This window comes from Chlorocebus sabaeus, chromosome 12 (genome assembly GCF_047675955.1).
Source record: "Chlorocebus sabaeus isolate Y175 chromosome 12, mChlSab1.0.hap1, whole genome shotgun sequence".
Lineage (NCBI taxonomy): Eukaryota > Metazoa > Chordata > Mammalia > Primates > Cercopithecidae > Chlorocebus > Chlorocebus sabaeus.
Window position 1 is genome coordinate 63,941,185 of NC_132915.1, and position 16,157 is coordinate 63,957,341.

Consider the following 16,157-nt stretch of genomic DNA (forward strand, 5'->3'; position numbering starts at 1 on the left):
CAAGAACTCAGTGTGTGGGTATTTTCATCCTCCTCTTCTCCCTATGCCAATTGTAATTCATTTATTGGAACAAGGAGCTTCCTGCTTAAAGCAAAGGCTGGGCCCGGAGATTTACTCACTCTGGTTTGCTCTACCTTGTATAATGCGAAATGGAGAAAGGAGGGCAGGAAGAGGTAGCAAGTAGTTGATGGTATGTATTAACTACAACTACATGATAGGCTAGGATGCTTCCTTGGGCCTGAGGCACTTATATCTTGTAGGAGATGAGGATAGACCTATTTTGCTTTGTTTTTTCAAGTCTTCTAAGATGCTTTCTCCAGTGGCAATGAGTGTATTAAGTTAAATACAAAGTGCAAAGGATGCCTTGGGATAGTCTGTATTCCCATATCCTATTCCATACAGATTTATATAACTTCTTCCAAGGCATCATCTCTGCCTTTTACTATCCTCAAGTCTGATGTCTGATAAATGCTTTGAGTAAAATCTCACAGGAACTCAGAGGTGTCCTTTTCTGTAGTTCTTCAGTCTCAAGCAGTGTGCTGGATCCATCTGCAGGGGGTACTATTATTTCCCCTAAGAAGCAGTACCATACATCACAGATTAAGAATGCTACCTTGACCTCTGGCCCAGACTTGTTCAAAGGGGCTGGTCAGGGTCAGTGTGTGTGTGTGTGTACTTATGTACAAGTATTTTTGTATGTGTGTTGAACTACTCAGAGCAGTGACCTGGTACCTATTCTGCTGGCATGGGCTAGAGGATCAGAAATCAGCCTGAAAATACCAGGTAATTAGGAGGAACTTCAGGGAAAATCCCATTGGAAAATAACATCCCATTTTATTGGGATCCCATTTTATTTCCCATTGGAAAATAACAGTGATTTCTCTTCTTTGACCAAGGGTAAACACAAGCCCTTTAGTTTAAAGGCTTGACTCTGTGGTAAGAAAATTCTTCAAAAGAACTGAAGCCCTTAGATGATACGGCCATAAAACTCAAGGAAGTAACTTCTAGGTACTGCTCTTTTTCCACCACTCTGCCCTTCTTGCCACTGTCACTTTCTCTGCTACAACTGCTTTCTCTCATAACTTTCTGGACATGGGAATACAGGTGATTGAGAAAAGATTGACTTGCTGGTCTTCAGATACAGAGATGCATGAATACAGCTCTGACCCAGATCCTGGAGTTAGACTTTGTCCACTCTTTCCAAAACTGAGCCTTGCCCTGAAAGAAGCTCAGTTACAGATGTTCATCTTTGGGACACTTCCTATGCTGCCGGCGATATCATTGTAGCACTTATGTTGATGAGTCCATTCCTTTGTGGAATCTCTTAGTCCTGGCCTCCATTTTCCAATACGTTCTATTAACTCGTCTTGCAGATGAGGAAACTGAGATGATAATTGAGGGAACATATCTACTCTCCTTTGCTCATCCTAAGGTACAAGAATACACATTTACAATTGTAGAGGAAGAGATAATGACCTCAGTGTAATAAGTAATAGAAAAAGAGTGGAGTTCATTCATTCCATTTTACTGTGTGGAAATTTAAAAAAATTTAATCACAGCCACTGGACAAGCTTCTTTAGAAGACTGACTAAAGAATTTTAGGAACAAGTAACAGGCCATTTTAATAATTTTTAATCCTACTCACAAATAGCCTATTAAGATAAAATATCCTTCAAAGTCAAGTACAGGGCTGAGGTTAAGTGTCATTGGAGAACCCAGCATGTTGTGTTGTTTTCCTGTTGTGTTTTTGCTGAATAGAGATTCATTCTTCTAGATTATGAAGTTTGGTCCTCTCTTCCCAGGAACCTCCTAGTTGATTCTTGCTACTGATATAGTCATTATTTCCTGGATGTCTCCATGCTTTTGTCCCGGTCCTTGTTTGCATTTATTTACTTTTCTGTCTTTCTGTCATTCTCACAGCCCCACCAGCAGCAGTAGGTATGGCTCCTCCTGTAATGTGAGTCAAGGAAGCTCTCAGCTAAGTGAACTAGACCAGTATCATGAACAAGATGACGACCATCGAGAGAGGGACTCAATTCATTCTTGCCACAGCTCTAACAGCCTGTCCAAAGATGGCCAAGCAGGTTTCAGAGAACAAGAGAAACCCTTGGAGGTGACAGTTCAAGCAGAGAAGGAAGCAGCATGTGAACCCAAGGAGATGAAAGAAGATGCCACAAGCCACCCTCCCCCAGATCTGATGCTGCACAAAGACCACTTCCTAGGTCCCCAGGAAAGGTAGGCAGCAGCTCCCTTGAGGAGCTCACATGGCTTCCTCAGTACCTGCCCTGTGGTATTGCTGAAAATAAGTGATTGTCATTTGTTTCCCTGCAGCTGGGTATGGTGGTAGTTAACACCCCCAGGCTCAACTCTATATTGCTTCCTTTGATTTATGGTGCACTTTCCAAGATATTTTGGAGATCTCTGAAGAACATTTGGATTTTTGTTTGTGTTTGAGATAGAGTCTCACTCTGTTGCCCAGGCTGGCTCGATCTTGGCTCACTGCAGCCTCGACAGCCTGGTCTCAAGCGATTCTCCCACCTCAGCCTCCTGAGTCCCTGGGACTACTAGCTGTGCACCACCACACCTGGCTAGTGGTATTTTTTGTAGAGACAAGGTTTCACCATGTTGCCCAGGCTGGTCTTGAACTCCTGAGATCAAGCAATCCACCTGCCTCAAACTCCCAAAATGCTGGGATTACAGGTGTGTGCCACTGCACCTGGCCAGCACTTGGGTTCTTTGTCGTTAGTGAGCTGCAGTGTACCAGGACTTCTTGAGTCTGCAGTTCATAGCTTACTAGTATATGGCAGCCTCTGAGTCAGGAACTGACTTGAGCCAGGTTATTTCATCCACTGGGGCTGTTGTGGGTACTTTGGCTGACTTCCTAACCTATTAAGAATGCTACTTTGGCCTCTGGCCCAAACTTGTTCAAAGGGGTTGATCCGGGTCAGTGTGTGTGCATGTACTTATGTACAGGTATATGTGTATGTGTGTTGAACTGCTCAGAGAAGTGACCTGGTACCTATTCTGCTGGTATGGGCTAGAGGATGAGAAATCAGCCTGAAAATACCAGGTAATTAGGAGGAACTTCAGGGAAAATCCCATTGGAAAATAACAGTGATTTCTGTTGTAACTTTTTTTGGTGAACATTTTGTTTTGTTTTTCCCTGGCTGAGAAACCCAGGACAGAGTTAAGAAAGAATTGATCTAGAAGTCAGATGTAACCCACCCCTCGGCCTCCTCAGGGCCTAGCAATGTGTCTGCCAATTCATATCCATGGGAAGAAAAATTTAAAACGTGTCCTCTTTAACATCTCATAATGAAGCCAAGTACGGAATCTGAATGTTATTACTAGCTAAATTGATTAGACTAGCCAATAGGTTGGAGCAGAGCCAGAGTTCTCAGACTCGGCACTCGAGACATTTTGGGCCAGGTGATTCTTTGTTGTGTATATTATAGGATGTTTAAAAGCGTCACTAGCCTCTACACACTAGATGCCAGTAGCAATCCTCGCAACCCTCAGCTGTGACAACTAAAACTGTCTCCTGACAGATTTCCCCTGGAGGGACAGTTGCCCACTGGGGTAGAGTGATAAGGGATGGGTATGACGTAGACTTTCAAATTTCAAGATCTAATAATAAAGCCTCTCACTGAAAGACCAGAGCACTGAATGCGGATTACGTGGTAAAAATTAGGGAGTGGCTGATGCTTCTACTTTACTACTGGATTAATAGATGAGTCACAAACTTTTCTGAAGATATTAACTTATTTTCTTTCTTCTTCCCTTTTTTGATTTTTAGTCATCTCTGGTAGCTCATCTAATAGATGGGACATCCAGGAGGTGAGCTGCGGACCAGGCTTCTTATTGGGTTGAAGACCCACTGAAAAACTGACTCTGGCTCTCCATAGACCTTAGACTTGGCAGTCACTATTATCAGGGCAGAGCTCCTTGTGGAGAAGCAGAAGTGCCCAGCACGAGTCCTTGTCCTTCTCTACTGGTTGTGTCCTCTCAGGTCCTATCTGTGAGAGTGAAATCCAGTTCTACCTTGGCCAGAAGTACCCACAAATGTTTTAGAACAGTTGACACATTTAGTTGGCATCGGAACCAACCATATATTTTACATGTCTAGATGGTGGACACTTGTCTGCTGAATTGGCTGTAGAGCTCAAAGAGAGAAAGGAGAAACATTGTTGCCAAGAATTAACCACTATTCTAGTTAGTGTGGATAATGAATTGTTCTAATGCAGGGTAGTGTTTCTGGCTCAAAGATATTTTGTTATGTGTATTGTTCATTTTACTGAGGGTGTTCTAGAAGCAGCTCAAGGAACAAGATCATGGCAGTAGAAGGGCTGTGTTTGTTTTTTTTTTTTTTTTTTTCTTGGCACTTTTCATGTAAAAAGGAATGGGTAAGACTTCTAAAATACTTAGTGGAGCAGGAGGGGTTTGCTGGAACAAAATTCTGCCCTAATGATGCGCTGCAAAACCCCCAAGGGAACTGATTGTTTTAAGAAGTGCAGTGAAAGGGATTGAAAGGCTTATTCCACCCCTCTCTGCATGGTTTCTATACTACTATTGACTCAAGGCTCTTGCCATTGCCTCTAGAGTCCTGATCCCAGAGTGTTCCAGGAAGCCACCACATTGGGTAAATGAAAAAAAGGAGTAGGAAAGGAGGAAACAGATGAAAAGCTAAAAGGAATTGTCATTTTAGAGTGCCATGATCATGCCACTGCACTTCAGCCTGGGCAGGGTCTTTTTTTGAGACCCTGTCTCAAAAAAATAAATAAATAAAAGAGGGAACAGATGAGAAGCTAAAAGGAGTTATCGTTTTAGAGAGGAATTGTTTTCACATTGGATATTCAGTACTATGCTGTTTTAGTAGCCTGAATCACTAAATAAGTGTAGGCATGAGTACAAACCATTTTATTTTAGACATTTGGCAGTCTTGCCTTGAGCAGTGTCACCTTGTGGCCTTGGCTGTTTTTAAGAAATGTACTTTTTCTCTGTTACAAGTTTTCCTGAGGAGAATGTATCTTCACCATTTACCCAAGCCAGAGCACATTGGATCCGAGCAGTTACCAAGGTTCGACTCCAGCTGCAGGAGGTAGGAAATCTGTTCTAGTACTGGTTGGGACAATTTTTCCTTTGAAATTGGGAGACATATGGTGCTTGAGAAGCAATCAGTGATTAGTCATCTTCTTACAGTGTGCCTCTGGGAATGCATGACAATTAAGCCAGAGCTTTAAGGGATGGGAAGCGGCCAGTGGCTTTCTTCTGTGCTGATGAATGGAAATTAAATAGACCTAGTGGGCTGAGAGCCTGACCATAAAGTTAGATGCTTATTTTCAAGTACTGTTCATTGTCTCTTTGAAGCAGTTTGCATTTAGGGCAAGAGAAGATTTCAAGCCCCTTAGGATAGTTGTCTCCCTTACCTAGCCAGTTCATACTGGCTAATCTGTAGGGGCCAAAACAGGGTACAAAAATATCTATGGAATTTGCCAGTTGAAGTACCAAAGCATCAACACACTAAGATCTGAAACAACATAAAAAAATGTAAAAACAAAGATAAATATTTTTCATTTTCAGTGTTACAAGTTTAAAGTGTCTTTATCTGTGTGTCAGGAGGTAGGCAGTCTTTAGGCAGAAGGTGCTTTTTTTCCTCCATATAAGTTTAGGAGGTACAAGAGCAAGTTTGATACATGGATATATTGCATAGTGGTGAAGTCTGGGCTTTGGGTGTAGCCATCATCCGAATAGTGTACATTATCCCCATTAAGTAATTTCTCTTTCCTTACCTGCTTCCACCCTTCTAAGTCTCCAGTGTCTATTATTCCACAGTGTCTATAAATCCATGTGTACACATTATTTAGTTCCCACTTATAAGTGAGACCATGCAGTATCCCATGGTGTATGTGTGTGTATATATATACACCACATTTTTAAAAGCCAGACATCTGTTGATGGATACTTAGGTTGATTCCATATCTTTTTCCTTTTTTTTTTTTTTTTTGCGTTGAGGTCTTGCTCTTTTGCCCAGCCTGAGTTCAGTGGCATGATCACTGCAGCTTTGAACTCCTAGGCTCGAGCAATCCTCCTACCTGTGCCTCTTTAGTAGCTGGGTCTACAGGCAAGCACTACCATGCCTGGCTAATTAAAAAAAAAAAAAAAATTTTTTTTGTAGAGGCAGGGTCTTGCTGTATTGCCCAGGCTGGTCTTGAAATCCTGGCCTCAAGCGATCCTCCCACTTTGGCCTTCCAAAGTGCTGAGAGTACAGGTGTGAGCCACTATACTCAGCCCATGATATTTTTGCTACTGTGAATAGTGCTGCAATAAACATATGGGTGCAGGTATCTTTTTGATATGATGATTTATTGAAGTTACATGTTTAATGTTTAATGACAATTGGCTGTCGGTAGTATAATATCTGGCAGATATTAAAAGTGCAATCATGCTCACATATGTGCACATGTACTTTAAAAATTATTTTGAAGCAATTTCAAACTTAAGGAAAAGTTGCAAAAACAGTAAAGAACTACTATGTCTCCTCACCCAGATGCTCCAACTATTCACATTTCATATTTACTTCATTTCCTTCCCTCCATTATGATCAATCTTTTTCTGAATCATTTGAGAGAAAATTGGAGACATGATATTCTGTCATTCCTAAATCTTCGTTTGTATTTCACTATAAACAAGGCTACTGTCCTGTATAACCACAATATAACCATTCAAATCTGCCAAACAACAATAACAACACTATTATCAAGACCCTATGCATATTTTGCCAGCCATCCCGACAATATCCCTTTTTCCTTTCTAATCCAGAATCCAATCCAGGATGACACGTTGCATTTAGTCATGATATCTCTTTAGCCTCCTTCAGTGTTTCCCATCCTCAGCAGTTTTAAATGGTATAGGCTTTTCATTTTGTAGCATATTCTTCAATTTGGGTCCATTCAGTGTTTCCTCATGTCCGGACTGAGGCCATCCTTTCATGGCAGGAATTACACAATAAAATGATGCTGTGCTCTTTTCAGAGCATTGCGTCAGAAAGTACCTGATGTCAATGTGTCCTACCATTTATAATGTTAGCCTTGATCACTTGGTTAAGTTTGTATTGGCCAGGTTTCTCCACTGTCAAAGCACCATTTTTCCCTTTGTAATTGTTAAGTGCCTTGTGGTGCAGTACTCTGAGGATATGCTGGTATCTCTTTCCTCATCAAATCTCTACCTACCAGCTAAGTAGCCGTCTCCTGTCTGAATCTACCACCGCTAATGGTGCTGGCCAATTGGTAACTTTCTATTATTCTTTCTATATTAATTACTTGGCATTCTATTTTTAGGAAGAGATTTCCCTTTTCTCTCATTAATTTATTTATGTCAATATTGCATTATGACTCTTACATTTCTAACTTATTACGTGAGTTATAATCCATTACTGTCATTTATTTTAGTGCTCAAATTGTTCTGGCTTCATATGAGCACTCTTAATTTGACCCTTCAGGGAGAAGATAATGTTTTAGTAATTACTGAAAAGATAGCTGCTTGGAAAAAGTATTTTGAATACAGATATTTGAAAATGCTACTATTTGTGTATATATATATGTGTGTGTGTTCTTTTATTAGAAACAATGTTACTGATAAAAACTCATAACTGCATTCTCTAAAATCTTGGAGACTATTAACATATTAAAAAAACTTTCTAATGACAATTTCCAATGAGTTTTGAACTTATTTGTTAAAAATATGAAAATATTTCTCATGATTTTGCAAGAACAGCTGACTGACATCAGAGAAGAGGAAAAATTACTAAAGTTTAACAAAATCTCTGAATAATTAGTATGTTGGAACCAATTGCTCTTCTTTCATTAGATTTGATATATCATTATCTTTTTCAGCTGTGACAGCTATGAAAACCATGTATTGAAGTAATTGAATGTACAATCAGACCTTAAAGTCATTCTATAACAAAATATTAAAATAAGATTTAGGAACCAATTAGGCATATTATATCACATTGTTTTAAAAAAATGTATCACTGTGAATATTTTTAGTTACAGCAAAAAATGTTTTGTTATTAATAAACATTTAAAAATTTTAAAATTTGTTATGCTTTTCACATTTTAAATTTTATAATGTATATTAATGCAGCTGTACATCTATATAATTTTTAAATGAATAAATGTACATATGTTGAGAGGTTCATGCTAAAAAAATTTTCCATGGATAGGGCTGCCTAATTGCAAACACTGGGAGTCTGCTGATATAGACTGACATGAGGCAAACAAATATTTGTTTATTTATTTATTGAGACAGGGTCTCACTCTGTCACTTAGGCTGGAGTGCAGTGGCATGATCATAGCTCACTGCAGCCTCAACTTCCTGGGCTCAAGTGATCTTCCCACCTCAGACTCCCGAGTAGCTAGGACTACAGGTACGCACTGCCACACCCAGCTAATTTTTTTTTAATGCTTTGTAGAGATGGAATTTCACTGTGTTGCCCAGGCTGGTCTTGAACTTCTGAGCTTGAGCGATTCTCCTGTCTCAGCCTCCTAAAGTGCTATGATTATAGGCGTGAGCCACTGCATCTGGCTAAACAAGCTTTTTTTTTTTTTTTTTTTTTTTTTTTTGACGGAACCTCACTCTGTTGCCCAAGCTGGAATGCAGTGGTATGATCTTGGCTCACTGTAATCTCCGCCTCCCGAGTTCAAGCAGTTCTCATGTCTCAGCCTCCCTGGTAGCTGGGACTACAAGCGTGGGCCACCATGCCCGGCTAATTTATTTTTTGTATTTTTAGTAGAGACAGGGTTTCACCATGTCGGCCAGGCTGGTCTCAAACTCCTGACCTCAGGTGATCCACCTGGCTCAGCCTCCCAAAATGCTGGGATTACAGGCATGAGCCACCGCTCCTGGCCTAAACAAGCATTTAAAATGAACATTTATGGAATGAATGTCATAATACTTACTGATTTTTTATTTCTAATTTTTTTTTTAAAGTAAGGGCCTTGTAATTCTTCCTATAAAGCAAAGCAAAGTAATTAACCTTCTTCATGTAAAAGGAAAGTTCTGAATTAGAAAAAGAAGAATATATTGGAGAAGACACAGTTTAAGTTATGGCCTTTTCTTTTTCAGAAGTATCATAATTCAGAGTCTCTCAAAAAGACTAGCTGAAAACAGTTGCCAAAGCTTGGAATCATATAGACAGAGGCATGGTTTACCTAAGAGTAACTAAGAACTTAATTGAATAAGAGAACAATAGTAAAGATATTCTTAACACAGGTAAAGTGTAAAGTAACTGGCAACTGCTTAGAAATGTCCAAGAGGGGCCGGGCGCGGTGGCTCAAGCCTGTAATCCCAGCACTTTGGGAGGCCGAGACGGGCGGATCACGAGGTCAGGAGATCGAGACCATCCTGGCGAACACGGTGAAACCCCATCTCTACTAAAAATACAAAAAACTAGCCGGGCGAGGTGGCGGGCGCCTGTAGTCCCAGCTACTCCGGAGGCTGAGGCAGGAGAATGGCGTAAACCCGGGAGGCGGAGCTTGCAGTGAGCTGAGATCCGGCCACTGCACTCCAGCCTGGGCGACAGAGCCAGACTCCGTCTCAAAAAAAAAAAAAAAAAAAAAAAAAAAAAGAAATGTCCAAGAGGAAAACAAGTCAGAGTTTAAAGAGGGTTCTGATAACAGTTTAAGATTGAAGCAGAAATATACCATTTATGCTTAAGATGAGATTTAGTAGCATATTGGTTTAAGTTATGGGAGAGAAAGAAGTTAAGCACAACACCAAGGATTTTTTTGCCCCGCCACCACCCCCCTGCCCCAAGTAATTGGAAGTTCCACCTAATCACTCCTTCACCCTCCACTCAAGATAATCTTTTTTGTTAGTTTCCTAGTTATCATTCTAGAATATCTATCTGCAGGTACAAGCAAATATGAATATACTAATGCTTCTTTACCCCTTTTTATACAAAAGATGGTATATTATAAATACCGAGAATATCTTGATTTTCTATTTGGAGATCCTTCCATATCAGAAAGAAGAAAATTTTTCATTATTTTTTATAACTGCGTAATATTCCATTGAATGAAGTATTTGTTCTGCAAGTAGTGAGTCCTTTGTTGATGTTCATTTGGTTGTTTCCAGTCATTTGCTGTTAACCATGTTATAAATGAGTAACCTTGTATATATGTCATTTTGCGTGTCTGCAAGTATACCAAGGGGATATGCATTTATAATTTTGATAAATATTGCCAAATTGCCCTCCATTTGTCTGTGGCTTAAAGTAACAAGGGCTTGTTTCTTGCTCATATTCCATGTCAAAGAGTTTTGCTTTAAAGTTGTCTTCTGTCTGCAGTCCAGGCTGATGGAGCAACCAACACCTGGAACACTGCCAGTCACCATGATAAAAAGAAGGGAAAGATAACAAGTGAAAGAAAATATAGCAAGTTGTACTTTGGCTCTTAAAACTTCTACCCAGAAGTTATTAATATCGCTTTTGCTCACATTTTCCTAGCTAAAGAAAATCATGAAACCAAATTTAACTTTTTAAAAATAATTTCAACTTCTATTAATATTTTAGATACAGAGGGCTGGGTGCAGTGGCTTATGTCTGTAATCCCAGCAGGAGTTTGAGACCAGCCTGGCCAACATGGTGACTCCCATCTCCACCAAAAATACAAAAATTAGCTGGGTGTGGTGGTGCATACCTGTAATCCCAGCTACTTGGGAGGCTGAGGCAGGAGAATTGCCTGAACCTAGGAAGTGGAGGTTGCAGTGGGCCAAGATCATGCCACTGCACTCCAACCTGGGTGACAGAGTGAGACCCTATCTCAAAAAAAAAAAAAAAAAACTAGATACAGGGGATACTTGTGCAGGTTTGTTAACATAGGTATTTTGCATGATACTGAGATTTAGGGTATAGATCCTGTCACCCACATAGTGAACATGGTACTCAGGTAGTTTTTTGATCCCTGCCACCTTCCCCCTTCCTCCCCCTAGTAGTCCGCAGTGTCTGTTGTTCCCATCTTTATGAGTACCCAATATTTAGATGCCACTCATTTTTTAAAACTTTTTAGTAGTTTTATTTTTTTGAGATGGGGTCTCACTCTGTCACCCAGGCTGGAGTGCACTGGCACGATCACAGCTCACTGCAACCTTGAATTCCTGGGCTCAAGCAACCCTTCACCTCAGCCTCCCAAGTAGCTGGGACCACAGGCATGTGCCACTATGCCCAGCAAATTAAAACATTTTTGTGTAGAGATAGGGTCTCACTATGTTGCCTAGGCTGGTCTTGAATTCCTGGCCTCAAGCAATCCTCTTGTCTTGGGCTCCCAAAGTGCTGGGATTACAGGCACGATTATAGGCCTGGCCCCTGACTCCCATTTATACATGAGAATATGCAATATTTGGTTTTCTGTTCCTGCGTTAATTTGCTTAAAATTACGGCCTCTAACTGCATCCATGTTGTTGTAAAGGACATTTCACTGTTTTTTATGGCTGCATAGTATTCCATGGTGCATACGTACCACATTTTCTTTATCCAGTCCACTGTTGATGGGTACCTAGGTTGATTTGATGTCTGTGCTATTGTGAATAATGCTGTGATGAATATATGAGTGCTTGTGTCTTTTTGGTAGAACGATTTGTTTTCTTTTCATTATATACCCAGTAATGGGATTACTGGGTTGAATGCTAGTTCTGTTTTAATTAAAGTGGAGCAGTATGACATACTTTTAAAGAGATAGAGAAGGATATTTGTCAGTGGCTTTAATGCCTACTCCCAAAAGTATATGCTTCCTATAGGGAGTGTAGCAATTTATACTCCTACTAGTGATGTCTTAAGAGTGGTTTTCTCTTTCCTAACCCATCAGTAATGTATCAAACTTTTGAATTTTCACTTCTCTGCTAGGCTCTTTTTGCTACCCTGTTTAGGTGAGATGCTTCCAACATATAGAATTGCTTATATTTCAGAAATTCTCAGAGACTTTATATTTGCTGTTTCCCATGCTTAGAATGCTCTTTCTCTTAATTAACATAGCTAACTTTTCATTCACATCTTTTAAAACCCAGTCACATGTCAGTTATGGGGTAAAGTTTCTAGAATCTTTGCATATTTTTTTCTACTGCATAATGATGTAATGGAGTTACTTCTTTACTGCTGTGTCTTACTTTTCTGTGTACTTCTTGTAAGATCCTTTAATGTCAGGCTAAGCTTTTTAAGGCTGATATTCTAGAGCCCAGTATGAAATCTGGCAAAGTATGTTTAGCTAACCTTTTGTGGATGCCTAACCAGCCAGGGATGCCCCACATCATTTCCACAGAAGTCTCCATGTGCATCTTTATCTTCTAATTAATACTATTTGTAATTATCCCCAAGGCCCAGCACTTAAAGTCAATAATAGCAGAATATTAACTATTAACATTAGCTAAGTTTTCTTATATAAGCTTTATATACATGAACATAAATTACTGAATTTAGATCATAATATGTGTGGATTTAAACGTTTTTTTCTCACTTTGTTTTTGTGAGCTTTGTTCTGGGTTATTAAATATTTTTGAAAACATGATTTAATGATTATTAATAGATTAATATTCTGTCATATAGGTATTTTATAATATTCCTCTTGTTTCTTTCTTTTCTTTTCTCTTCTTTTCTTTTGAGACAGGGTCTTGCCCAGGCTGGAGTGCAGTGGTACAATCACAGCTCACTGCAGCCTTGACCTTCCAGGCTCAAGTGATCCTCCCGCCTCAGCCTCCCAAGTAGGGGGGACTACAGGTGTGTGCCGCCACACCTGGCTGATTTATTTATTGTAGAGATGGAGTCTTCCTCTGTTGCCCAGCCTGGTCTTGAACTCCTGGGCTCAAACAATTTTCCTGTCTCAACCTCCCAAAATGCTGGGATTACAGGCATGAGCCATCATACCTGGCCCCTCTTGTTACTATTATGAATAATGCTGTGATGAGCATCATTGTGCATACATCTGTTTTCATTTCTGATTATTTCTTTAACTTAAAATAGATTAAATTACTGAGTTGAAGGGTATAATTTTTTTAATTTAAATTTTATTTTTATTTTAAATTTTATTTTTTAAATAGAGATCAAGGCTCGCTACGTTGCCCAGGCTGTTCTTGAACTCTTGGCCTCGGGTGATCATCCTGTGTGGGCCTCCTGCAATGCCATGATTACTGGTATGAGCCATCACACTCGGCCTCAGGGGTATATATAATATATCTCTATATATTAAGACTTCTGACAAACTTCTTAATTTATTTTCAGAAAAGCTTTTCCGGTTTGTACTTTCAGTATTTGATATGCTCTACCAACATTAAGTATTCTAATTTTAGAAAATTTTTGCCAATTTGACAGAAGAATGGTATAGCATTGTTTAATTTGCATTTCTTTGATTATTTGTGATTTGAATATTTCTCCTAAGTTTATAGGTCACTTATACTTCTTCAGCTAGTATTACATCAAAGAGACTTTGAGAATCATAGAAACCTAGCTACACTTATGCTATTCCTATAAGATTGTCAGCCACTTGAGGGAAAAGGTTATATAGAGTCATCTCTGTGTCTTCTGGGCTGGCTGAGTACATGGCCATATGTACTTAATAAGTGTTTGATGACATTGCTATTGCTGATGAGGCAGTAATGTTGGTAGTGTGAGTGGGAGTGGATATGAATCTGTACCTTATTTGGCTTAGCTGCAGAAAAATCTGGGGGAGGAGGTGAGACTTTAGCTCTAGAAATGGAGATTGCGGTGGCAGCAGGTGGGTGGGTGTTCCAGGTGGAAGGGACAGTTCAGGAGAAGGCATGGAGATAGGCCAGGAAGAAAACTTGACAGGAGCTCTTGGGTTGTTGAAGAAAGCTGAGGAAGGAAAGCCTTGGTAAGCAGGGACAGAACTGAGCAAATAGATAGGAGGCTTGGGTTTAAATAGAGCAGTCTCAGGAGAGGTAAGATTACAGCTGCCAGCCTGAGAGGTAGATCAGCATGTTCTTAGGGGCGATCATTAAGACAGAGAACAAACCAAAACTCTTCTGCAAAGTTCCATTCTCACTTGTTACTCCCTCCCAAGAAAAGTGACTTCCTTCTTGTTCTATGATTGAAGCCTCAAAAATGGGTCCCTTGGGGAAAAATAATGAGGCTGAAGGAGAGAGCTTTTGAGAACCGCACCATTTAGACTTAATTGCACCAGGGAAATACTCTTTCCATAATCTTAAACTCTGGGATTTTTTCTGATCATGTCTGCCTATCTTCTCAACTCTTTGCCCTCATGGAGACTACCAATTTCCAATCCCTCCTTTTCCTTACAACTTTGCATCCCTTGCCCTAGCCATTGCCATTCTGACATTTTTTAAAAAATGGAAGAATGTTTTGAATAAGTAATAAATGTAAAATATAAAATTGAAAAGGATATTACATATAGATATGTATTTATACATATATAATGCACAGTTTCTCTACTTCAGATTCCCAGGCCCCCCATCTCCTTTTTCCCATCTTACTGTTATTTGTGTCTCATGAATCAGTCCAGAGTTAATCCATCCATTTATGAGCATGTGTGTGCCCCCAAACTTGTATGTGTATTTTGCACACATTGTCCTACACCTTGCTTTTTTCATTTATTGCTCTATCTTGGAGATTTTTTTCCTTATTAGTATAAATAGAGTTCATGCTCTATTAACAGCTGCATGGTTTTTCTGTTAGTATAAATAGAGCTACTGCTTTGTAAATAGCTATATAGTATTTCTTTCTGTAGATGTGTTATAATTTATGTACTCTGTCCCCCACTGATGGATCTTTAGGTTGTTTCTAATGTAGTTGCAATACAAATCCTGTACATAAGCCTGAATACTTCAAGACTTATCTTAGCCACAGCTTTTGAGACCCCCTCTTCAAACTTCATGGTAAGCCCTACCCAAGAACAAGCCTTACTATTGCTTCACAAACCAGAGTGACCTTCCCTGGCCCTAGCTGCTCCTCTGAATGCTGTGAGACAACCCTTGTTCTCAATAGACCGTTTTTGCCCTCTGGGAAACTGCAGTGCCCTTACCTGATATCTGAGACCAGAACCAACATATTCTCTACTTTGTGACCTTGACTGGACCTGGCTGTTCCCTGAAGCCCTCTTTGATAGAGACTATGCCTTTTATATGCCCTGTGCATTACTGGGTCAGAAGTGAGGTTTGGTGTTCTCTGGCTCCCTCTGCCACTTCCAAGCCATTACTAGGTCCTTGCCTAACCTATTTCTACAGCCACCTTCGTTGTTGCAATTAGACTGCAACTTTCCCATCATTCCCCATTTATTCATTTCTCATAATTCCCCATTTATTCCCCATTTAGTACCTGCATCACAGTTTTCCTTTTTAATCTCAACTCTTGCCATAATAATAATAATAATAATAATAATAATAATATCATTATAGTAACCGCATTTATTGAATACCACTATGTCTAGGCACTATATCTTTATATGCATTACCTAATGAATTCGGTAAAAATAATTCTGTGAATTAGGCTTATGTTATTAGGCCCACTTTATAGATTAAGAAACTGAATGTTTAGAAAGATAGAAACTTGTTCAGGATCACCCAGCTAGTAAAATTCAAATCTAGATCTATTTAACTTCAGAGCTTGTCTTTTTAACAGTAATCTTAGAACCCTACTTTCCAAAGCATATTCCACAGGACTCCAATTTCTAGAGTCATTAATAGGTATCATATTATGTGATATGTCAAAGAAATTTGGGAAACACAGAATCCAACAGAGCACAAAGCCAATGGATTGCCTTATATCTTAGGACTTTTCAGAAACTTGAATATACTTAGGCTTATTGTGATTATTTAAGAAGGGAATATAATATGCACAGCTTTATTGCAGACTTATTTGACCATGAAACACTCTTCTAGAGACACATTATGTGGGACTAGTTTTCCAAGGAATATATTTGAGAAAAGTCTGTGTCAGAGATTCCATTGTCATTTCATTAAAACTGTATTTGTGAAGGTCATCAGTGAGCTCCTAACTGATAACTTAGTGGTTGCTTTTCAGTCTTTATCTTATTGAACCTTTCTGCAGTATTTGACACTTCTGAACAGTCCCTCCTGTTTTAACATCTAAGAAACCATCTCCAACTCTCCTCTTTGATCTGTCTTCAGTCTCT

General features: G+C 39.5%; 1 protein-coding gene across 3 annotated transcripts in view; it reads left to right on the forward strand.

The window, feature by feature from the left end:
- UNC13B (unc-13 homolog B) overlaps positions 1-16,157 on the forward strand; it is a 233,211-nt gene that overhangs the window by 137,867 nt on the left and 79,187 nt on the right. For all 3 annotated transcript variants that reach the window (XM_073021753.1, XM_007968847.3, XM_007968848.3), the window contains 2 exons: positions 1,921-2,235; positions 5,008-5,098. In XM_073021753.1, coding sequence (XP_072877854.1) covers positions 1,921-2,235; positions 5,008-5,098 — 406 coding nt within the window. The remainder of the gene's footprint in view (positions 1-1,920; positions 2,236-5,007; positions 5,099-16,157) is intronic.